Below are 24,156 nucleotides of genomic sequence, written 5' to 3'. Positions count from 1 at the left end.
AGATTAGAATTTTAACTCAATGGACCAGGTACTACAGATTAAAATTTTAACTCAATGGACCAGGTACTACAGGTTTACAGCTGGGTAAACACTAAAAAACATGATCAAAAGTAGGCCCTCTAAAGTGTTATCGAGTATGGTGTGTGTGGTGTGTATTGTGGATACTGTGAATATTGTGAGTGTGTTCAGTATTGTGAGTATTGTGAGCATACTTTGTGAACAAAATGTGAACAAAAAAGTGAACAAAATACCCAAAGTGGGTATATAGCATACAGCCCACTGTTTAGATGGGTGAAATGGGCATTCACACCAAAACATACACCCACACATACACAAACACACACACATACACACATACAAACAGCACTGTGTGATTATGTATGTTTAAAAAATGTTAATTTAAGCACTAACTCCTGCAAGTGACTCAAATGCAGACTGTTAAAGTAGGACCAGACAACAAAGCCAGTCCAGTGAAATCATATGATGTGCACCTGTATTATGTATACATGTGAGTGAACGATGGTGTGTGTGTGTGTGTGTGTCTGCTCATGTGTGTGGTTGATGTGGATAATTTAACCAAATTAAATTTTGTTAAAATGAACTGAATTAGATATATTAGAACAGTGTGCCGCTGTGTCACTGTCTGTTACATTCAGCCCAGGACAGTTGGTGATTTCTGGGACGCTTTAAATTCAGGATGAGATAATATGATCAAATTTCGTCTTTTCAGAATTGTTTTTAATTGAAATGGTTTCAGAACAAAAAATACATTTCTCATTTATTGTTTGGTTCATTTTTACACTTGAGTTTCAGTGTAGGCAATCAATATACTTTTGCTGGACTTCACGAGATAGGACTCCAGGAAATAGAACTGCGGGCGATGTGTAGACCCGCTGATGCAGGAGCTCCAAGCAGCGCGCGAATGTGCAAATAACTTTGCAAAGTAGAATGTCAGAAATCACAAGGACATTTGTTATATTAAGAAATCTGACAAATAAACGAGAGAAAAACAACTTTAATTCGATCACACTGAAGACTGTTTTGAATTTTCAGTGATGCTGACCTGCTTAATACTCGACAAAGACAATAAGCTAACTGCCCGGGCCTTTAAGAGGCGCTGGTCTCGCGGTGAATAAAGAGTCGGTTTTCAGCTCAAACTCCTCCTCCATATTGTAATGACGGTGGTTTCCTCCTTCTCAGGAGGCAGTTCGTTGCTGTTCTCCAAGGATACAAATGAATCCTTATACTTGTTAGTCCAAAATTAGCTGCAATTTTTTAAATTGCGAATTAAATATATTTACAGGACTGACTAATCCAAAGAATGTCTCAGTGCGCGTGGCACATACTTTTTGCGAGTGGGTCTTATGAACTTGGAACTGTAGTAGTGAAGTACTAAACTTTTTTTTTTTTTTTTTGCCAGTGCGCGACGCCTTTTGTCCCTCTTTTCGGAACTAAATTTTGCCATTTGGAGGGATTCGGACACAGCACTAGCAACGAATGGATATCATATGATGTCTGTCTGGACTTTTCGGAGTGTACATTCCAGCGTGGTTTGTTCACCATCTACCTCCGAGCGTCTTGATGCTACACGGCCAACAGCACGGATCACTCCCAGGGCACATTTACCACAGCCTCGTTAATAGACAAATCTTTCGTTCCAGTTCAGCCGCTGACCATGAGAAAGGTGGAATGTTACATTTTGTTTCGTTTTGGGAGAGAGTAGTTGTTTTTATCCCAAGGCTTAATACGGAACACGGCACTACACGAAGAAAGTTTTCCCAGTGTTTTTATCTTAGTCGGAGTTTAGGGGTTTTCTTTACGCCATGCCGCAGCTGAACGGAGGCGGTGGGGATGACTTGGGAGCCAACGATGAACTTATTTCGTTCAAAGACGAAGGCGAACAAGAAGAGAAAATAGCCGAAAATGTGTCTGCCGAGAGGGATTTAGACGACGTGAAGTCGTCGCTGGTGAACGAATCCGAAAACAACAGTAGCTCGTCAGACTCCGAAGTAAGAGTTGTTTGTTTTGCGTAATCTTGCCCGTTCACTCAATACGTTGTCAGTTCTGAAACTAAATTTGCCTGATTTTTTTTTTTATGAAAGCCAACAGACAGACGCCCTCAGCCAAGAGCCGAACAAGACAGTTATGCGAAACAGAGAGAATACTTTGCGGAAGGTTGGTATATTAGCTTTTAAGTATCTGTTCTGTTTAAGCAAATTAGTTTCAGTGTGTCCTGGTCATTTTGAATTGTTTACTGTCCCTCTTCCCTCTAAAGCTCTAAGACGGCAGCAAGATGGAGGCTTTTTCAAGAGTGCCCCTTACGCTGGTTATCCGTTTCTAATGATTCCGGACCTGGCGAGTCCATATCTGTCCAATGGCTCCTTATCCCCCGGTGCCAGGACGGTGAGTGATCTGTTGTTCGTGTCCCGTTTGTTATTCGAAAACTCTCCGCCACGCGTTAAAAACTTGCCAGTATAAAGAACCAGTGCGCCATATTCTCTTCAAGCGGCCCATTGCGGACTAGCCACTGCTATGTTTCCTCGAAATGCCTTTTCCTCTGCTCGAAATTCTTTTATTAACTTTGCTAATTTTACATTTTTTTCATTTTTGTAATCTTGTAGCTATTTCTGTATTTTACACGTTTGAAAAACTAACATTCCTCTTTCTGCTTCTTCTTTTTTTCTTTTTTTTTTTTTTTACACGGGTTATAACCTGTTGAATCTAGCGTTTGTATAGCTGGGCTTTTTAATGCAATGTCAACATGGTGTTAATTGTGCTTAGGAATTAGCTGAACTATGGGTCTTTTATGTACCATAGCCCAGCGTTCACAAAAGGCCTTCTCCTCCTCCGGGGACGTGCTGCAGACTTGCGCGGTGCTCTCTTGAGATCCGTCTGCCCAATTAATACTGTATTATCATAACAAACGACCGACCGCCAGCCTCCAGGCAAGCCCAGACACACATGATTCAGCCTTTTGAAGCAGGAATGTGTGTATATGCTTTTGTTATTGTTTCGTGGTGGTGTGTGTACTTTTTAACTGGGTGCTGTGGTGGGTTTGGTTTATATAATTTTAATAGGATACTGGTAAAGTAGTTGATATCCAGAGTGTTGCTATCCCTTTGTGATCCCTCTGTAAAATAAAGGCAGTCTTCAGTTTTTTTTTTAAAAGGATTCATCTCCTTCCCAATCAGTGAAAACCAGCATTCTGTTTGGAAACTGTTAAGAGAACTACTGTTATCAATAGTTACTCCTTGATGGCTCTGTTGGAAGTCTCCATTGGGGGCTATTATCTTAATGACATCTTCACTCTGGGAGGCTGATGTGCTGTCTGCACTGCAGTGACCCCCCCAGGCAAACGTGGGGGTCCTATCAAGTCTCTGTGCCTGTTGACTCTTTTGTAACTTAATTGAAGAGAGTTTTGGGAAAGAGCTGTGGTGTTTGGCAGGGTTTACCTGCTGGCCACAACAAATTGTTTGGCATTGCATTCGAGTGAGGGTCATGTGGTTGCTCGGTCATTGTATGAACTTTTATAATGGTTGTAAGGACAAACATCTCTGGCTTGCTCTCGCGCTTCCAGACTGTCTGAAAAACACTCACATGCTCTGTGGAATTTCATTTACTTGCACTCCGCATGCACAGTGGTCATTTCAGAATGACATGGCATTAGACTGGGACTGTGTGCTATCTGTTGTCTGGCTGTGGAAGGAGTTTGTCTCTAATAATACAATGAAGGAGTGATTGTTCAGATAAGACTTTTGATTGTGAGTGTGTGGGTGTGTGAGTTGGTGTGTCTCCCTCAAATTATACAATAGCAAATGTGTATACATTTAAGTTATTATGTAGTACAAAAGCCTTTTCTAGCTGAGTCATTTTGTGTTATTGTTGAGGTTTAGAGGCAAGGTGTAATCATTGCAACATCAGCTTATACGTGAGTCTAATCCACATTTGGATCTGTTCATAACTTTTGTGCAGAAAGTGTAGTACTCATGTCAGTTCTTACTGAACGCTTTGTTTGTGGGAGTGCAGGTTTTTTCCTCCTGGGTCAGTGGAAGGCCCTGCTAGCATTCAACTGAGTTGTCCCTGGACCACATACTTTCAAACTTCATCTTCCAAAGAACACTGTTTAAGCCCTTTTCCAACATCCACTCATGCTGCAGACTGTATGAGAAAAGGATTATTTGGTGTTTTTTCCAGTGATTTATGGTTTCGAGGTATTTAAGGTGCTTTTTGGGCAGTGATTTTAGTGCCCTGTGGTCGCGAGAGTGGTTTTGTGAGAATTCGAGTGAAACCCCAGCTCCTGAATGTGTCTGCAAGTCCAGCAGAAAGCAACTCTTCCCTCAGTTAGACCTCTTTAGGACTGAGTTTGATGCTATAACCCTGCTGGCTCGGAAGTATACTCTTCATTTATTTTACACTTTTGCCAAATGACCTGAACTTACATCACTGTTTGGCCACTATCAGGATTGGCTCCAGTCACAGTCTATAAACTGATTTCATTGTTTTTCTGAAAGAGCCTAATCAAACCCCTGTTTTGATGAGCCAGCACCTTCCCCGCTCAGTGATTTAATCAGGACCCATTGGTCTTTCTCTCAGATTCAGCGATGTTCATTGGGGGAAGTCCTTCCCGCTATAGGGTTAGAGAGGGGTGTTGTGTTCAGGCTCATCTTCACCTGAACACAGATTCAAAATGCAGCTGTGCACACGTGACCTTGACCGAGTAGCTAGAGACCGTGGATAAACTCAGCTACCCGCTTATTATATATAGAAGCAGGACAAACATTTGCACGTTAATACCGAATTTAGCAGCTGTTGACTTAATGCCTCTGTGAAAAGACTTTTCACTTTGAGATCCTGGTCTTGATGCTACAGGGTGCATTAATCATCCAAAGGTCTTGCTGAGTTCCTCTAGCGTTCCTCCCCAGTCCAGTTCTCCAGATTACTTCTTGTTTGCTCTGTACATGCTCCCTGTGTGTCGTTAGCCCTCGATTACCTGCTGTATGAGGAGCTGGAACAGGGTGAAACCAGGACCTGCCTGAGTCCTCAAGAACTAGGCTAGGAGTCACCGCACTTCTGAATAAGAAGCAGGGCCTGGCTAGGATTGTGGTTAAGACTAATGGGGGGGGGGGGGGGGGGGGGTGGAAACGTGAGGGGTTAGTGTTAGAGGACTTCCAAAAGGTTAGGGCGTGAGGGTTTGGTGGGAATCACGTTGGGTTAGAGGTTGGTGGGAATCACTTTGCGTTGGGGGTTACGGGGGTATCACGTTGGGTTGGGGGATACGGGGGTATCACGTTGGGTTGGGGGATACGGGGGAATCACGTTGGGTTGGGGGTTACGGGGGAATCACGTTGGGTTGGGGGATGCGGGGGAATCACGTTGGGTTGGGGGATGCGGGGGAATCACGTTGGGTTGGGGGGATACGGGGGAATCACGTTGGGTTGGGGGGATGCGGGGGAATCACGTTGGGTTGGGGGGATGCGGGGGAATCACGTTGGGTTGGGGGATGCGGGGGAATCACGTTGGGTTGGGGGATGCGGGGGAATCACGTTGGGTTGGGGGATGCGGGGGAATCACGTTGGGTTGGGGGATGCGGGGGAATCACGTTGGGTTGGGGGATGCGGGGGAATCACGTTGGGTTGGGGGGATACGGGGGAATCACGTTGGGTTGGGGGGATACGGGGGAATCACGTTGGGTTGGGGGTTTGGTGGAATCATGCGGGATCCTTTCTGCCTGTTTCCTGCTTGATACAATTTCCACCTTTTTTCCCCCCTCAGAGTTCTTTTTCTCTCTGGTACATGTGGGATTTTAAGGCATGCGAGACTAAAAGTAAACATCAGAATTGTTCTGCGTTTGCGAGGGCCTCATGCCACATAAACAAACAGCACAGAGCAGAACAGACCTGTCAACAGCCCCAGACTATTTGGGCAGTAGGCTGGGGGAGGTGGTTCCTCCCTCCTCTTCCACACAGGAGATGGTGTTGAGGCCTTCGGCCGAACTCGGCTGCCCAAAGGGCTGAGTCATCGTGGCTGTCAGCTGTTTGTGTGCTACAGGAAGGATTAAAAAACAAAACAAATACAGATTCATTTAGATTTTTTAAATGATTTGTATTTCTTGAGAAGCTCACACATTTGTCAATACAGCACCCTTGTGGAAGGGCAGGAACTCTGTGTGTGTGTGTGTGTGTGTGTGTGTGTGTGTGTGTGTGTGTGTGTGTGTGGCACTGATGGTGATAAATGGAAAAAAAGGAAATAAGAGACATTGTGCAAGTGTATTTTTATCATAGTGAAGTCATATCTGTGCACACTAGACTTTATTACATTTTCCTGAATCTGAACCGGTCGCCGCCTCCAGCTGATCTGTACTGAAGTACTGATGTAGCATGATGTAGCATGATCTGTACTGAAGTACTGATGTACCATGATCTGTACTGAAGTACTGATGTACCATGATCTGTACTGATGTACCATGATCTGTACTGAAGTACTGATGTACCCCTGTTGGGGGATGTCACCCCCAAATTCAGGTGTGCATACATGCATGAATTTGGGTGTTCACAGACCCGTGTGTGTGTGTGTGTGTGTGTGTGTGTGTGTGTGTGTGTGTGTGTGTGTGTGTGTGTGTGTGTGTGTGTGTGTGTGTGTGTGTGTGTGTGTGTGTGTGTGTGTATCCGTGTGACGGGGAGCAGCAGGAGCTTAAGGAAGGCTACAGGAAGTTGATAAAGGAATGCAAAGAATATTTCCCAAGGCCAGAGCTTGGCTCTTTCCTGTTGACACAGACACGTGTGTGTGTGTGTGTGTGTGTGTGTGTGTGTGTAATAAATATATTATACACACATACACACACTGTATATATATATGTGTGTGTGTGTGTGTGTGTGTGTGTGTGTGTGTGTGTGAGTGTGTGTGTGTGAGTATAAAAATACATAAATAGACACACGCCATTCAGGCACATTCCTGTTTACCTGTGGTCTTATCTTGAGTGTGGTTATCTAGAGGTTGCTGGGGTTAGTCCTGGAGACTGTTGCTCTCATGGTGTCATTGCTTTTATAAACAAACATGTTGTTTTGAGCTTAGCTTCCTTAAGGATCTAACGCTAATTCTACCTTACATACTGAAGTAGTAATGTACTAAGGCATGGTGATATGAGAGTATAGTAATACTTGAGGGTGTAGTAACCAACACCAGACTGCTTTTCTGGTAATGGTAATGAATGTGTATGCACTTTAGCTGTATAACAGCCTACACGAAAAAGTTTCTTGTAGGCTGTTGTACAGCCAAAGTGTATACATATTCAGTGTTGTATAAATAATTATGGAACACAATGATTATTAATTATAATGGCTACTGCTAATAAGTGTTTTGTGTGCTTTTCTAAATTTAGTATTTACTGAATAAGATTGAGCTGTGGTTGTGGTTATCGATTGTGTAGTCAGTCCAGAATCCATCTAGCACACAGCTGAGATGACCGAGGAACGAGAGACGAATGCAACATGGTGAACGTAGTGGAGTGAGCAGAATGGGGGGGTGAACATGGTAATTATGGCAGAGTGAGCAGATCAGGGGGGTGAACAATTGTAATTATGGCAGAGTGAACAGATCAGGGGGGTGAACAATTGTAATTATGGCAGAGTGAACAGATCAGGGGGGTGAACATGGTAATTATGGCAGAGTGAGCAGATCAGGGGGGTGAACAATGGTAATTATGGCAGAGTGAACAGATGGGGGGGTGAACAATGGTAATTATGGCAGAGTGAGATCTGGACTGTGTTGTGTGCATGTTGAATGTGGTAGGGTGAGCAGATCGGGGGGCACGGTAGAGTGAACAGATCAGGAGTGCAGTTCTCCAGGCAGTAGGCGACTGCTTCTATTGGCCGCATCCTGTGTGTGTGTGTGTGTGTGTGTGTGTGTGTGTGTGTGTGTGTGTGTGTGTGTGTGTGTGTGTGTGCGCACGCGCGCACATGACAGTTAATCCAGCTTCAACACTAACTCCGTGTACCCATCCATACTAATGAAACTGAATTGTGCAGATTGTTGGGATGGAGGGGGGTTTTCAGCCTTCATCAGTCTGGTATTTTTAACAGCTGCTTTCAGTTACAGCCTTGCAGCCAGCACTTCCTGCTGCCATAGGGCGGTGATGGGGGGGTGTCATGACACCCACAGACACTCTCGGCACCAAATAAAACATCAGAGTTGTTGGAGGGCCATTTGCATATTTTAGCCATTCTTGAAATCTGCACTGTATGGGTCAGGGCTGTAACAATAGCCCCGTTCGAGCAGGAATATATTTACATTTTAAACTTTTAAATTGTATTACAATAGTTACATTTACATTACTTTTACATTAGTTATGTTGTGTTTACATTATACATTACATACAGTAATGTTACATTTACATTACATTCATATTTATAGTTGCTCTTTCGTGATGTTCTTTCCATCCAGAACTGCCACACCAGTATTTGTATCTCTTCACACATGAAAAAATTGCAGGCTGAATTTCTCCCCTCAAAACCCCTCGACTCCACAAACATCCCCAAAACCCCTTGACTCCAACAACCTCACACTCGTGTGTGTGTGTGTGTGTGTGTGTGTGTGTGTGTGTGTGTGTGTGTGTGTGTGTGTGTGTATATATGTGTTGTAAAACATCATGCAGCCTTAAATGTTAAAGCCTTAAGTCTAAACTCTTAAATGATACCCTACACCAAGGGTGCTCATTACGTTGATCGTAGTAGTGGATGAATAGCCCATCTGCACTGACGGTTGTATTTTGTTTGAAATTCACGGTAGCCAATCTGCAATCCGCTCAACAAATTACGTTCGCCACTCCACACCCCCCCAACAAATTTCGTTTGCCACCTCACAACCCCCCACCCCCCGGTAGACTTGGTCATCTTATAAGTAGCTCGTAAGCTGAAAACTTTGTGGACTTGTGGGCACCCCTGCCCTACACTATTGCCATCACACTAAACCCCTAACACTTGGCTCTCCACCAAACTCTTGCATGTACAATTCAGTTCAATCGCCCCCTGCTGGCTGCTGTTGTGACTTGCATTAAACAGCTCAGCTGCCTTTAGATGACCTAGTTAGGTTCTCTACGGTGACTGGGGGCCTGTTTTTCAACAGAAAGTACATTTAATATCATCTCCAGCCCCTGGAAAAGGGCTAATAAATATACTGCACAGTAAATGTGGAATAAAGCTGTAGAGGACTTTGCCCCTTAATTGGGAGCTTTAAAGTCACTAGTCACGTACGTGTTTGTCTTGTAATCAGTTAACAAAGTGAACTTCTTACATGGCCTTTTTTGTGGTGTGAGTGGTGGTTGATTACACCTTTCGAGGATCAACTCATTCCACGTTTTGAGGATCGCCGCATGGGACCACGTGTGTACCGTCGGTCTCTCTGGGTCCACGTGTGTACCGTCGGTCTCTCTGGGTCCACGTGTGTACCGTCGGTCTCTCTGGGTCCACGTGTGTACCGTCGGTCTCTCTGGGTCCACGTGTGTACCGTCGGTCTCTCTGGGACCACGTGTGTACCGTCGGTCTCTCTGGGACCACATGTGGCGTGCTGGTGTCTCTGGAGTTGTGATGGCACAACTGTGGCATTTAAGATCCATGTCACCAGTTACTGGGAGCTGTTTTGCGGGCTTGTTGGGTGTCCCAGGCATAGGGGGCTGGTGTTGGGGTCGAGGGGGGGGGGGGGTTCCTGGTTCACATCCATAAGCGCTGTATAGGGGGCGGGGCTGTGGCCGTGTATGGAGGTGTGTGTGAATAGGGCCTTTGACGGGTGCAGTTCAGAGCCAAACAAAGCTCAAGGACGGAGTGCACAGGCCCGCAGGGGTGCGCCCTGCCCAGGCAAACGCGTAGTCCCTCCGCCAGTAAATCCCTCCACCGCTACACGCCTCTGCCTCTGCCGGGTCCTGCTCAATGCAGTGTGTCTCCCCGGCTCAGAATGTGCGGGTGATGAATAAAGGTGGAGTGTTGGCCGTGGAGGTGGCGTGTTTGTCTTGGATGAAGGGTTTAAGAGAGGCTGAATGGTGCACTGTGTGTTTTCCTCTCAGCTTCTGCGTATTGTTGTGCCTGACCTGTCACGAAGGTGGATTTGTGCCCGTTGTTGCTCTTATACTCTTGAGTGATGCATCTCTGCATTGCTTGGTTTAGGGTGAAAGGGCAGGTTGGGCTGAAACACCCCACCCCCCTCCCCCCAATAACCCCTCTAACCTTCTGTCCTAGTCTCTGTTAGGACTTGGCTGTCAGGAAGGACAAAACCACTGGAGAGCACCTCCTCTCTCTCCCTCCCTCCCTCCCTCCATCTCTCTCTTTCTCTCTTTATGCTCTCTAAAAATGGTGGTGGCAGAATGATTAATCATTGATTGTTGATTGATGGTCTTGATCATGTGTGTGCATGCATACACGCCTGTCTTTGTTGTAGCGCTTATCCAGCTGGGCGGAGCTACTGATGAGTGGCTCCTGCCACTCCTAACATTGTCCCTCCCCTTATCCAGCTCTTTGGGTGACACCTCCACCTTGATTCCTGCACTTACAGGGCTCCACCTAGACCGTGTGTGTGTGTGTGTGTGTGTGTGTGTGTGTGTGTGTGTGTTCGTTCCATCCTGCTTGCACTTTGGCTTTTACTTGTATATTTAAAGTTCACACTGAATCTGTTAAGTTTAGCACTCGGTTCCATTAATTGTTAAATTTAGTGTCTTGAGATGTTGCTGCTTATCCTTTTTGTTTTCATTCTGTCCGTAGGTACCAGTTATTCACAATATTTCAGTTCCAGCACATATAGGCTGGTCCGCACCACTCAAATTCACTTATCTGTGCACCCGTACACTGTTGTAACTCTCCCTGCCCCTCCAAACATCCATCTCCCCATACAAACACATGCAGTGATGAGTGTTATATGTATAATAACTGGTCTGACAAAGTTGAAAGCCCCATTTTGGGGCTGCGGAGGTGGGTGAGGAGAGGTGGGTGAAGGTGAGGGTGAGGAGAGGTCGGTGAAGGAGAGGGCCAGGAGAGGTCGGTGAAGGCGAGGGCCAGGAGAGGTGGGTGAAGGCGAGGGCCAGGAGAGGTGGGTGAAGGCGAGGGCCAGGAGAGGTGGGTGAAGGCGAGGGCCAGGAGAGGTGGGTGAAGGCGAGGGCCAGGAGAGGTGGGTGAAGGCGAGGGCCAGGAGAGGTGGGTGAAGGCGAGGGCCAGGAGAGGTGGGTGAAGGCGAGGGCCAGGAGAGGTGGGTGAAGGCGAGGGCCAGGAGAGGCGAGGGCCAGGAGAGGCGAGGGCCAGGAGAGGCGAGGGCCAGGAGAGGTAGGTGAAGGCGAGGGCTAGGAGAGGCGAGGGCCAGGAGAGGTAGGTGAAGGCGAGGGCCAGGAGAGGCGAGGGCCAGGAGAGGCGAGGGCCAGGAGAGGCGAGGGCCAGGAGAGGTAGGTGAAGGCGAGGGCCAGGAGAGGCGAGGGCCAGGAGAGGCGAGGGCCAGGAGAGGTAGGTGAAGGCGAGGGCCAGGAGAGGTGGGTGAAGGCGAGGGCCAGGAGAGGCGAGGGCCAGGAGAGGTAGGTGAAGGTGAGGGTGAGTACAGGTGAGGGCAAGGACGGGTGAAAGTGGAGACGGGGACACGGGAACACGGGGCACTGGGAGGAGATGGATTCTGTTTGTTCGAGCACAAGGTGTGATTGTTATTGTCCAACACTGAGACAGTACAGAAGTGTCTGGATACATGGAGGAAAATCTTGTCTGTGCCTCACGTAAACTGGCTTGCTCTTTTGGAATGTGGTTTAGTAAATTCCTTCTCATTGGAGTTTCTTTGGCTATCAAGTGACCTCTAAAAAGGAGGGTTGTCTACCCTCCTGAATCTCCTTGGTGGACTGGGAGACGAATAGAGTTCTGTGTGAGCCCTACATGAGTTACAACTGAGTGTTGTGAGTGAATTGCCTTCCTTTACATCCAACTGTACCGGTGAGAGGCACAGACGTTGAATGCCCATTTAAATGTCCTTTGCTGCATCTTGGGGGCATTTAAGTGTTTGTGTGTGTCTGTGTGTGTGAGTCAGTGACTGTATATATAATGGACGGTACGTCGCCGTTGACTCCCATTGTGAACTTTTGAAGCCACCAAGATGGCCGCACGGACACCACCATCTTGGATGCGCTTGCGCAGTAGATGAAAATTGGAGCCAGAGCATGCGCATTAGAACCGGTAGACAGGACAGTATCTCCGCCAGAGACCGTATCTCCGCCCCGACATTCGTTAGGATACGCCCACCAGTATAGACACTTTTGACGTTTTACAAAATAAACAAAGGTAAAAGGTTTTAATACTGCTCTCGAGAGTTTTGCTGTTGAGAGTTTTGATGTTGAGCGCATTCACGTTTGAGCGTCTGGTATTAGATGTCAACCAACGCAGCTATTAACTGTCAATCACCTTATCGCCACACCCCTTTAAATAACACTTAATAACTTCTGTAAAATCTGTTTATCGTAGAGAAAAACACTGGGAGATGTATTAACGCAATGGGGTGTTATAGAATTGACAAAATATAATTGCTCAAAAAAACTTATTTTACGTGTAATAAATATTCAGTTTCTCGTCCGGCCCGTTCACTTACATGGGAATGGGCGGGGTTAAAAGTTGTACTGCAGCCAGCCACTAGAGGGCAGCTGACTCACGGAGGCTTCACTTTTCATTCGTTGTCGTCCAGTCCACGTATATACGGTCTCTGGTGTGAGTGAAGAAAAATATGGGATATACACAGCAGGGGGAGACTGTAAACTCTCTGTTTTCATTCCGTTGTCAGTGTTTCTCTTGAGAAATTTTCTTGCTGTTGTATAATGTTTAAAGAAGCTTTAAAACTTTAAAACCTGAGCGTGAGGACTGGCCATTTCAGCCCTCTGCTTCAGATACCATGGCAGTGTGATCCGGTTCTGTTGAACTGTTGGAACAAAGTGGATGTTGGGGCTCGTATCTGTGTGTGTGAGCGAGCAGGTCTGATCTGGTCCTGGACACATTGGCTGTGTTCGAAATAGCCTACTGCATACTGTACTGAGAATATACTGGATATTGCATACTGGACCTCGTAGTAGTATGCAGTACAGTTTCCAGTATGCGACAAAAGCAAAGCTTACTACGGGCTCACGTGAACAGCGTTGCATGATGGTATGCAGTACACCACGAAGATAGCTCTGTTCGCATACTGGAATATTTTGTGGAAGTAGTAGGTCATCCAGGGATGTTTCACGTACTGGAAAAATTCTTTTTATTTGCATACTGGATACTAGGGGTGTGACAATACACTCAGCTCACGAGACGTGACACGATATTGGGTTCACAAGAACGAGAGTTACACATGTATTTTGAAATGTTTTATTATAACTCTTAACATGCATGATGTAAGCATGAATTTTTAATAAACTTCTTCCTCTACAAATTGAAATTAAAATAAAATTTCATAACAGTTAAAATAAAATATTTCTCCTTTTTTCAATCTCAAACAATAATACAGTGAGTCCACGCTTAACGACGGGGTTAGAGACTGAAAGGTCCGTCATTAAGCGTGACCCTAGATTTAGATACGCTAAATCATAAACACAGTATAGATAAAAACTAACAATGTTCTCGTGCGTACAACGTGAGAAAGAGCGATCGCGTTGCCAAGATGGGCTGCGGTGGAGGCTGCGCTGTGCTTCGCGCACGCCGTGCTTTAGCACAATGAACCAAGTCATGTTTTCTGGGCTCATACACCTTTAGAAGGTGGAATTAAAGCACCTAATTAAGTTAAATATTTATACTCGTAATGATTCGAAATAATTCGCTTTTTTATCACATTATTTAATGCTTGTTTATTTTCAAAACGCCCAATCTTAACGTCTTCACGTTCTCATGTTTTGTCCTGGAATTACAAGAGGCTCGTATTTGTTAACATAATACAAGAGAACTGTTCAGTCAGACAGATATTTGTTGTGAAACGAAGTAGTTACACTTTCCTTAGTAGTTTTAACTACTTTTACTATGGGCTGAAGATGTTTTTGAGGTTGTTGATGGAATAGCACAGCAGTCATTTATTCTGTACATTGTATTCGTTTCTGTCTGTGAATCGGTGTCAAAGTGTATGGGGCTTCTGTGTGCTGTTAAATGGGGGGGGGGGGGGGGTTTCTACATGTGTGCACGCTAGGGGTGTCACGATTCTCTAAATCCTCGATTCGATTGTATTTCCGATTTTAGGGTCACGATTCGATTCAATTCTCGATTTACAGCAGAGAGGCCTATGCCAGTTTTAGATTAGTCTATGGCAGGGGTCGGCAACCTATGGCACGCGTGCCACCGTTGGCTTGCCGAGGCATAATCACTGGCACGCGCCACGCTGGACCAGCATCAGCAAAAAAATTTTATAATAAAAAATCTCAGACAGAGAGCACAATTCTCCAATCGAAATCTGCACTCGGCTCCCGCCACAGATCCATGTTTAAATTTGTTTAAATAACCGTAACGGCCGCACGGTGCTGCTTGTGACATAATCCCTGAGCCGCGTCAAGGCTGGATTATTTATTATATTATACTGGATTATTTATTATTATGATTATACTTTCGCTAGTGACTGTAGCGCGCGACTCTGCACACCTCGCGCGAACCTGCACGAACGGCGGAGGCGTTTATATTCTTTGCAGTGTTCTCCAAAACGATATGTGGTAGTATAAAGAAACACCCCCCAAAAACCCCTCAATTAATGACGAAAATTAATGTTGCATTGCTGTCTAAATAGCTGTCTGACTGAACAGTTCTCTTGTATTACGTTAACAAATATGAGCCTCTTGTAATTCCAGGACGAAACATGAGAAAACATGAAGACGTTAAGATTGGGCGTTTTGAAAATAAACAACCTTTAAATAATGTGATGAAAAAGCGAATTATTTCGAATCATTACGAGTATATGTATAAATATTTAACTTAATTAGGTGCTTTAATTCCACCTTCTAAAGGTGTATGAGCCCAGAAAACATGGCTTGGTTCATTGCGTAGTGTGGGTGCTTGCGTAGCTTAGAGGGAGGGATCGTCGATCCTCTTTTTGACTGCGAAGCTCGAGATCGTGACATAATTTTGATCAATTTCGATTTAATATCGAAATCGTGACACCCCTAGTGCTGCACGCACATGTGTGTGGTGTGTGTACATGTGTGCGAGTGTGTATACCTCCTCTATGCTCACCAGTTTTCTGGCCTGAATGGGTTGTGCTGCCATGGTAACTCTTGCTCACTGGATAGCTGACCTCTGACCTTTTTAAGGATTTCTAAATGCAGGAGAAGGGTTACCAGTGAGGTCATACAATAGTAGCCATGGAAACACACTGATGGGGGTGTTTCCTGTTGAAGTACACAGTTATCTGTGTGGGTTTGTGTGTGTGTGTGTGTGTGTGTGTGTGTGTGTGTATGTGCGCGTGTGTGTATGTTTCTTTGTCAGCGTGTGTGACAGCACATGTGTCAGCATGTGTGCCCCATTGTGCATGCGCCTTTCTTGCTGTGAGCTTACTCTGTGTGTGTCCGGGGGGGGGGTTCATATGTGAATGTGTGTTTGTGTGTCTGTGCATATGCGAGTGTGTTTGTGCGTGTATTATTGTGTGTGTTTGTGTATGTTTGTGTGTGCCTGCATGCATGGGTGTGGGTGTTTTTGTGGGTGTGCACATGTGTTGCAGATCATTAAGATGAAGAGCCGTGGTCAAGTCTTTTAAGAGCAGCGCTGTCTCGTCTAACAGAAGACACAGGGGTTGATGTAGGGGGTAGACGTCTCTGCACAGCCCCGATCTCTCTCTCTCTGTCTCTCTCTCTCTGCACAAACACCTCTCTCTCACTCTCTCTCTTGCGCGATCTCTCTCTGTCTGGCGCTGTGTGTGTGTGTGTGTGTGTGTGTGTGTGTGTGTGTGTGTGTGTGTGTGTGTGTGTGTGTGTGTGTGTGTGTGTGTGCACGTGTGTGTGCGCACAGCCCCGCACACTGACGTCATCTGTTGACTGGCCTTCTTTGTTTTTAATAGGACATGAGACATTACACTGTGTTGATTTGTGATGTTGGAATTACTGTAGCTGTTACACAAAAAAAAAGCGTGTGTGTGTGGGGGGTCTGGTGAAGATAACACAGGTTTGTGTTTTGTCACTCATCCGTAGCTTTTGTGCAGCTGTGAGGATGCTCTCCATGTGAGGGGTCAGAGAGGTCAGAGCACTGTCAGTGAGAGCTTATGTGAGCATATTTCAGTGAAAAACACACAGACTGGCAGAGTACTAAAACAGCAGTGAACTCCATATCCTACTACACACACACAGCAGGTGTCGAGTCGAAGGTCCAGTTTGTAGTCTTGACAGCTGTGATTACCCCAGTGTGCTGGAATGCCCTCTCTTGCCCCCTCGTGACACCACCACCCCCACCACCACCACCCACCCCCACCCACCCCCACTCTTGGTGTAGCTTCCTCCTTCCCACAAAGCTGCTGTGAAAGCACTCAGGTGGTATAACCCCCTAGCGCACCTCACTGCCTGCATGATCAGGAGGGTGGGTCACGTGGCCAGGTCACGTGAATGGAGCACCCAAGGGACCCAGAACGTTGTAGAGCATGAGACGCAGATGGAGAGTCGGGAACAACGCTGTCTCTGGCCACTGTGCTGCTCCCTCTGGCCCCTCCTCCTGCTCCTCCTCCTCCTCCTGCTCTTCCTCGTCCTCCTCCTCCTGCTCCTCCTCTCATCGTGGGTTGGCTGTGGAGTGCTGCTTCACTCCTGCCTCCTGATGTACTTCACTGTAAAATGTGCACTAACCTGTGCACAGCTGCCCCCTTGTGGTGGAAAGCAGCAAGGACAGTAACCACTGCATTTTAGCAAGACGGATGCTCTTCCAATGCATTCAGTTTGGCTACCCTCTCTCTCTCTTGCACCCTCTCTCTCTCTCTCTCTCTCTCTCTCTCTCTCTCTCTCTCTCTCTCTCTCGTGCTCACCTGTCCCCCCCCCCCCCCCCCCTCACTCTACTGTGCCCTCTCCTCCACAGTATCTGCCCATGAAATGGCCTCTTCTGGAGATTCCCGGAGCACCAGCAACTCTCAAAGACACCAGACCAGCCACTCCAGGCCACTTGGTGAGTATACCAGAGATCTGTCATTACAGCTTTGTACGGAGCTGATCTTTACCCTTTCTTCCTCTCTTCTTGCGCTTGTGTGGTGGTGTTTTTTCCTGGTGGGGTGGTGGTAAGGGTGGTGGTGGAGATGAGAGGGTGGGGGAATGAGGTGTTGGCTGGGGTGGGGCTTGAAATGAGAATGTGATGGAAGGAGTGGAGGTGGAGTAGTGACATGAAGAGCAGACGCATGTTGGGCCTTACAGAAAGCGTGCGTGCGTGCGTGCGTGCGTGCGTGCGTGCTGACTGAAGTTTGCGCTCACAGTTTGTGGTCTAACCTAAGCAAAGCGTGACGGACTTAGACTGTGTGAATCTCACCTATTGACAGTTTGTTACACACATGTGCACACACACAAACCTCACACACGAGGCCCAGAACAGCAGCTTGTCTCTCTCTCTCTCTCTCTCTCTCTCTCACACACACGCACACGACCCAGGGAAGCACTCCGTGAGCCGTCAGTATTCACTTGTATCCTCACTCCAAACACATGGTGACGATGTTCAGGAACGCTGCTGTAAATGCCACTTAATCCACTCTGGAGACACTTTCAGTGATGCCACGTCACAGTACTGTGGCTAGTTCAGTTCAGGACTGCAGACAGCACCAGGACGACGACACACGCACAACAAGGACCTGATGGAAAGCAGTTTACAGTACACACTGCTGCATGCTGTTCAGTTCTCCCAGTGTGCATTTCACACAGGCATGAATGGGTAGTTTGTCAAATTATACGTAATGGAGGAGTTTCAATCCTGTTACTGAGGTGGGGTTTGGGGTGGGGGTGCAGGGGGGGTGGAGGAGGTGGGGGAGGTGGGGGAGGTGGAGGTGGGGGAGGTGGGTGTGGGGGAGGTGGAGGTGGATGCCTTTGCATTGTGGTTTGCTCAGGGCTCTGCCTTCACCCTTTGTGCTGTTTGACAGCAGGTAAAAAAAGAGCATTAAAATAAAGATGGGGGTGAGGGGTGCGGAGAAGGATGTGGGGCTGAGTGGGCAGGGGTGGGTGTGTGTGGGGGGGGGGGGGGTGTGAGAGAGAACTCACTGAACAATGATCTGCTGGAGAAATTCTCCCATTTTAGCGCTCACAGCCTTTAGTGCTCTGATTACCATGGGAACCACGGTTGCCATGACCTTCTACATCTTTTCTTTTTCTCCTGGCTCTCGTTTCAGTCTCAGTCTTTCTACTGTGTGTCCATCACAATGTCCACTACGACCCTCTTCTACTGTGTGTCCATCACAATGTCCACTACGACCCTCTTCTACTGTGTGTCCATCACAATGTCCACTACGACCCTCTTCTACTGTGTGTCCATCACAATGTCCACTACGACCCTCTTCTACTGTGTGTCCATCACAATGTCCACTACGGCCCTCTTCTACTGTGTGTCCATCACCATGTCCACTACGACCCTCTTCTACTGTGTGTCCATCACAATGTCCACTACGGCCCTCTTCTACTGTGTGTCCATCACAATGTCCACTACGACCCTCTTCTACTGTGTGTCCATCACCATGTCCACTACGACCCTCTTCTACTGTGTGTCCATCACCATGTCCACTACGGCCCTCTTCTACTGTGTGTCCATCACAATGTCCACTACGACCCTCTTCTACTGTGTGTCCATCACCATGTCCACTACGGCCCTCTTCTACTGTGTGTCCATCACAATGTCCACTACGACCCTCTTCTACTGTGTGTCCATCACCATGTCCACTACGACCCTCTTCTACTGTGTGTCCATCACCATGTCCACTACGACCCTCTTCTACTGTGTGTCCATCACAATGTCCACTACGACCCTCTTCTACTGTGTGTCCATCACAATGTCCACTACGACCCTCTTCTACTGTGTGTCCATCACAATGTCCACTACGACCCTCTTCTACTGTGTGTCCATCACAATGTCCACTACGACCCTCTTCTACTGTGTGTCCATCACAATGTCCACTACGACCCTCTTCTACTGTGTGTCCATCACCATGTCCACTACGGCCCTCTTCTACTGTGTGTCCATCACCATGTCCACTACGGCCCTCTTCTACTGTGTGTCCATCACAATGTCCACTACGACCCTCTTCTACTGTGTGTCCATCACCATGTCCACTACGGCCCTCTTCTACTGTGTGTCCATCACCATGTCCACTACGGCCCTCTTCTACTGTGTGTCCATCACAATGTCCACTACGCCCCTCTTCTACTGTGTGTCCATCACCATGTCCAGTCGGTTAGCTAGTGTCATTTTATCAGTCTGTATCTGGACGTGCCACAGGGTCGTAGCTCAAACATTCTCCACCACCTTCAGGGTTTGTCTCCCTTTGACCTCTGAACTCTCAGGTGATGGTGTTCCCTGTGCACTCTGCCTGCTGTCAGTCTGCACTCCACTGCTAGGTTGTGGATACCTCTGGGGCATTTTTGCACAGCCTGTTGGTGCTGGGGGTTATTGAGCTGCTGCACCTGCCGTCCCTGCCCCACCACCAATCTGCACCACCTCCACCACACACACCCCCCGATACATAATGCAGCTAACGCAGGCCCAGCTGACGTGGTTGCAGCTATAGTCCAGGCTGAATGGGGTCTGTTATTGAAGTAGAAGTCTGAGCCAAGAAAGTAAATGTGAGCGCAGCTGATATTCACACGTTTGAAGAAATGTGTGTGTTAAGTTTATTAACAGTGCATCAATGAGTAGATCGTGTAGAAGTCACATTCACTCAGTCCACCACCATCTGTGTTTCCTCCCAAGTCCAACAAGGTGCCAGTCGTGCAGCCCCCCGCACACATGCACCCGCTAACCCCCCTCATCACCTACAGCAACGAGCGCTTCTCCCCAAGAACCCCTCCGTCCCACCTCTCGCCGGACATCCTGGACCCCAAGACAGGTAAAGTGAGCTTGCCCTCGCAGCCGTGAAACGCCTCGCGTGGCCACTAGGTGGTGGTAGTGAGCAGCAACAATGGAACATGTTGGGTTCCATGAGATTAGACCATATTGCTGTGTAGTGAGATTAAAATGCGTTCCTTTTTGGTGAGATTAGAGCGTGTTGTTGTTGTTCAGTGAGATTTGAACATACTCTGATTGTATCTAACTCACGTGGCTGTTTCTACAGGTGTCCCGAGGACTCCCCACCCATCTGAGCTGTCGCCTTATTACCCCCTCTCCCCTGGGGCAGTGGGGCAGATCACTCATCCTTTGGGTTGGCTTGTGCCACAGTGAGTCTGTTGTGTACACACACCATGTCATGCTCATCTTACAGTCCTGCATGTGCTAAGGTAGTTCATATTTAATGTGTGTGTATGTGTGTGTATGTGTGTGTATGTGTGTGTACGTGTGTGTGTGTGTGTGTGTGGGGTAGGCAGAGCCAGCATGTATACTCCATCCCCGCGGGAGGCTTCCGCACGCCGTATGCTGCTCTGACCATGAGCCCCTCCATGAGCAGGTGGGACCACAGTATAGTCTCTGCATCTACACACACACACTGATCTGGATAATTATCTGGATGTGTGTGTGTGTGTGTGTTGTTTGTTAAAGATTCATCTGTGTTGACCAGTCTGACTTCATCTCTTCTGTCCCCTCTCTCCTCTCTCTGCGTTTCTCAGTCTGGTATCTGGCCATTTTTCTCCTCACATGGCTCCGCCCCCTTCTCTGCGACAGGCCGGCATGGCCCACCCGGTCCTCCCCTCCCCTCCCATCAAGCAGGAGAGCAGCAACAGCAGCGACGGCGCTAGCAACGCCGCCCATGTGTGAGCCCCGCCCCCCCCCCAAACACACCACACCTCCTCTAAACGTCCCCCACGCCCACAGGAGACCCACTGGCTGGGCACCCTCGACGTCCTGGTCTGCTGCCAGTCGTCTGCAGGACCCCCTTGTCTGACTGGGCTCTGTGTTTCCACAGCGACTCCGCACCCCCCAAGAAGGAGGAGGAGCACAGGCCGCATATTAAGAAGCCGCTCAACGCCTTCATGCTGTACATGAAGGAGATGCGTGCCAAGGTGGTGGCCGAGTGCACGCTGAAGGAGAGTGCTGCCATCAACCAGATCCTGGGCCGAAGGGTGAGGGACCCGCCCCCCGCTCACAGCCCCGCCCCCACTCACAGCCCCACCCCTTTCTCAGAGCCGCCCGCCCTCGGGCCCACCGCTCTGTTGTTTGTACACCTCACAGGGTGTGACTGATAATCATATAATTAGTGTGTAATTAAAGACGGTGTGAACAGGGTGTGGAGTGTGTGAGTGACGCTGAGCTGCCTTCACAGTGGCACTCTCTGTCGCGGGAGGAGCAGGCCAAGTACTACGAGCTGGCCAGGAAGGAGAGACAGCTGCACTCCCAGCTCTACCCCGGCTGGTCCGCACGCGACAATTATGTGAGTGACTATAGCCCCTCCACCCACAACCACACCTCTCGTTTTCTATGTGTTTGTAACGTGTGTGTTTCCTCTACAGGGAAAGAGAAAGAAAAGAAGGAGAGAAAATAAATCTGAATCCAAACCTGAGGGTAGGTCTCTCTCGCGTTAACCAATCCCGTCAGGTTACTGTAGCGTCAACCAATCTCGTCAGGTTACTGTAGCGTTGACCAATCCTGTCAGTTTACCCGTCTGCCAGCACTCTAAGCACACGCCTTGTCCTTTTTTCTGCAGATAAATTCTCTCCACAGTCGAAGAAGCTGTGTGTGGCGTACCTGCCGTCAGCGGAGATGGTGTGCGACAGCCCCGCCTCCTCTCACGGCAGCATGCTGGACTCTCCGGACACACCCTCCGTGGCCCTGGCCTCGCCCGCGGCACCGGCCGCCACCCACTCGGAGCAGGCCCAGCCCCTCTCCCTCACCACCAAGCCTGAGGGCAGGGTCCAGCACACCCGCTTTGCCCCGCCCACCAAAGCCACCTCCTCAGGCTCCTCCTCCACCCAACCCGGCAGCTCGCTGCACCACCCGTCAGCGGGGCTCCGACCCCACCCTCTTCCCCTCTCCACTTTGCCTTCAGGCCCAGCCTTTAACCACATGGCGATGTCTTCCCAGCATGCAGTGCAGGTGCAGCCCCTCTCATTGGTCACCAAGCCAGTTGACTGAATAGACCATTCATCCTCCCACACCTCCCTCACCTCCCTCTCCTCCCTCTTTCCCGTTATTATTTCCAACCTTTTTTATAGACATTAGACCAAGTTTTTAGTGATAGTATGAATCATTATTGGTCAATATTTGACCACCCTTCTATTTTGCTTCTCTTGTTATGAAACAAATATGTATTTTTGTAAATTGATAAATGGTTACCTTTTTGACCCGTTTCTCAATGTTACAAATTGTATAAAAGACCATGTATAAAAAATTTCATTTTTTATGAAAAACAAAACGAAATGCCATGTGCAGGTGATTAGATCCAGTCCTCTCTAGTAGTGATTACGCCTTTCTCCTGTTTTGTGTGTTTTGTGACCCATCGCGCCCTCTTATACCCATGTGTGAGACTCGTACCGAATAAACCTCCAGTTCCTTCTGCTGTCTGCATTGTGTGAGCTCTGATGAGGCTGGACGTGATCATGGAAGAACACTGTTTTAAATTCATTTTAGATTCATTTACTAATTTATAAAAGTGTATAAACGATCTGGCAACAGCATATCTCTTCCACCTTTGGGCTGAAGTCTTGTGGGGCAGGTTGGTTTGTGTGTGTGTGTGTGTGTGTGCGCAGCACTACATTGTTGCATTTGACGAGTTTTAGTTATTACTAATAATCATGTGATCAGAAACTGGAAAAAAACTGGGTGTACTCCTTGACAACCAGCTGTCATTCTCTGCCAGTGTTACCGTGTGACCAGGGGCACAGATGGAAATTCTGAAGTGAGGGGGACCAAGCTGTACAATATATACGTTTATGCTTGTAGATGCTAGATTTCGGATGGGGTCAATATAAATCTGGAGGGGACATGTCCCCCCCGTCCCCAGTGCCATCTGCGCCCCTGCGTGTGACCCAGGCAGGTTACTGAACAGGAAAAAGATTCAGCAGTGTCCTTCTGCCACTTGTCCAGTCGCACTTATGACCGGACTACGACACGTCCCTGTCACCACGTTTTCCTGCGCACACTCCTGGACTCTCGCAGCTGAACCAGAATACATCTGCACGGCCTGGACTCCTGTGGCCCTGCTCCTTCTGGATTCCTTACTTCAATGGCCTCGTGGCCAAATGGCCTTCAATTACTACTCTATGGCCTCGTGGAGGCGGCTGTCTGACATACACACCTAGGAGGCGCTGTTCTCATCATGCGACGCGAAGTGCAATAACTGTAACTCATCCTTTCCTGGAAGTGCCCTGTGTGGCAACTGAAAGATGCGAGTCCTGCTGTAGGTCCTCGAGTGTTGGGTAAAAAAAAAAATGAAATCAGAAAACTGCCTGTTAATGCTAATTTTAGGCACAGTACAATCATACCTCCTGCTGCTGTGGTACTTTTAATGAAAGGTTTGCCTTGGGTAACGGGTGGTTGTAGCATAAATTTACTGACTTTTTACTTTTTAAAGGTAGGAGGCTAACTAATTACTGAAATGACCTACTACCTTAACAAGCAATAAGTATGCTCCTATTCCTGTAACACTGAATTTAAAAAGTGGGTGTTTGCACATATGAGAATACAGTGCTGGATAAATTACTTGCTCATTATGGCACTTGTGACCCTTGTAGTTGTGCCGTCAATAATATAGTAGGTCCTAGTCTACAGTCTGCTCTCTGCTATTTTGGTCCTTTATTTTTAAGAAGTCATCCTGAAACTGTTGACCTTAAATGTACTGAACTGTTTAAAATATGTACAGAGGCAGGGCCAGTGCATATGTGTCGTTCAGTCCAGAGATCAGGAAGCATAAAGAAAATGCGGAACTCGCAAAGTCCAACTAATTTGACATTTGATTTTGCAAAAGTGAAACACTTCCTGAAGGGGGAGAGAGAGTGATGTATATCTGGGCTGACGGGGAGCGTGTGGGTGTCCAGGTTTTCAAGCGTAGCTGCTTCACTGTACGCTTGACTCACGTGCGCGTTCCAGCACATCCGACACTCACCTGCTGTTC

The 24,156-nt window shown here is 47.7% G+C and overlaps 1 protein-coding gene across 1 annotated transcript; it reads left to right on the top strand.

Moving 5' to 3' along the window:
- Nucleotides 1-1,177: 1,177 nt before the first annotated feature.
- On the top strand, nucleotides 1,178-22,602 carry tcf7l1a (transcription factor 7 like 1a). The gene is made up of 12 exons (XM_077019908.1): nucleotides 1,178-2,009; nucleotides 2,103-2,175; nucleotides 2,276-2,403; nucleotides 17,007-17,093; nucleotides 19,866-20,001; nucleotides 20,227-20,329; nucleotides 20,473-20,556; nucleotides 20,717-20,860; nucleotides 21,013-21,169; nucleotides 21,370-21,477; nucleotides 21,557-21,608; nucleotides 21,751-22,602. The coding sequence occupies exons 1-12, from the start codon at nucleotides 1,824-1,826 to the stop codon at nucleotides 22,176-22,178; spliced, it is 1,686 nt and encodes a 561-aa protein (XP_076876023.1). The 5' UTR covers nucleotides 1,178-1,823; the 3' UTR covers nucleotides 22,179-22,602.
- The last annotated feature ends 1,554 nt before the right edge of the window (nucleotides 22,603-24,156 follow it).

The sequence above is a fragment of the Brachyhypopomus gauderio genome, chromosome 10 (assembly GCF_052324685.1).
Source record: "Brachyhypopomus gauderio isolate BG-103 chromosome 10, BGAUD_0.2, whole genome shotgun sequence".
Classification (NCBI taxonomy): domain Eukaryota; kingdom Metazoa; phylum Chordata; class Actinopteri; order Gymnotiformes; family Hypopomidae; genus Brachyhypopomus; species Brachyhypopomus gauderio.
Note: the sequence above shows the minus strand (reverse complement) of the source record. Positions and strands in the feature narration are given on the sequence as shown.

Coding starts and splice junctions, on each gene's coding strand:
- tcf7l1a (XM_077019908.1), top strand. CDS start 1,824: ATGCCGCAGCTGAACGGAGGCGGTGGGGATGACTTGGGAGCCAACGAT. Junction 2,176..2,275: donor GAGAGAATACTTTGCGGAAG/GTTGGTATATTA, acceptor TTCCCTCTAAAG/CTCTAAGACGGCAGCAAGAT. Junction 17,094..19,865: donor CAGCCACTCCAGGCCACTTG/GTGAGTATACCA, acceptor TTTCCTCCCAAG/TCCAACAAGGTGCCAGTCGT.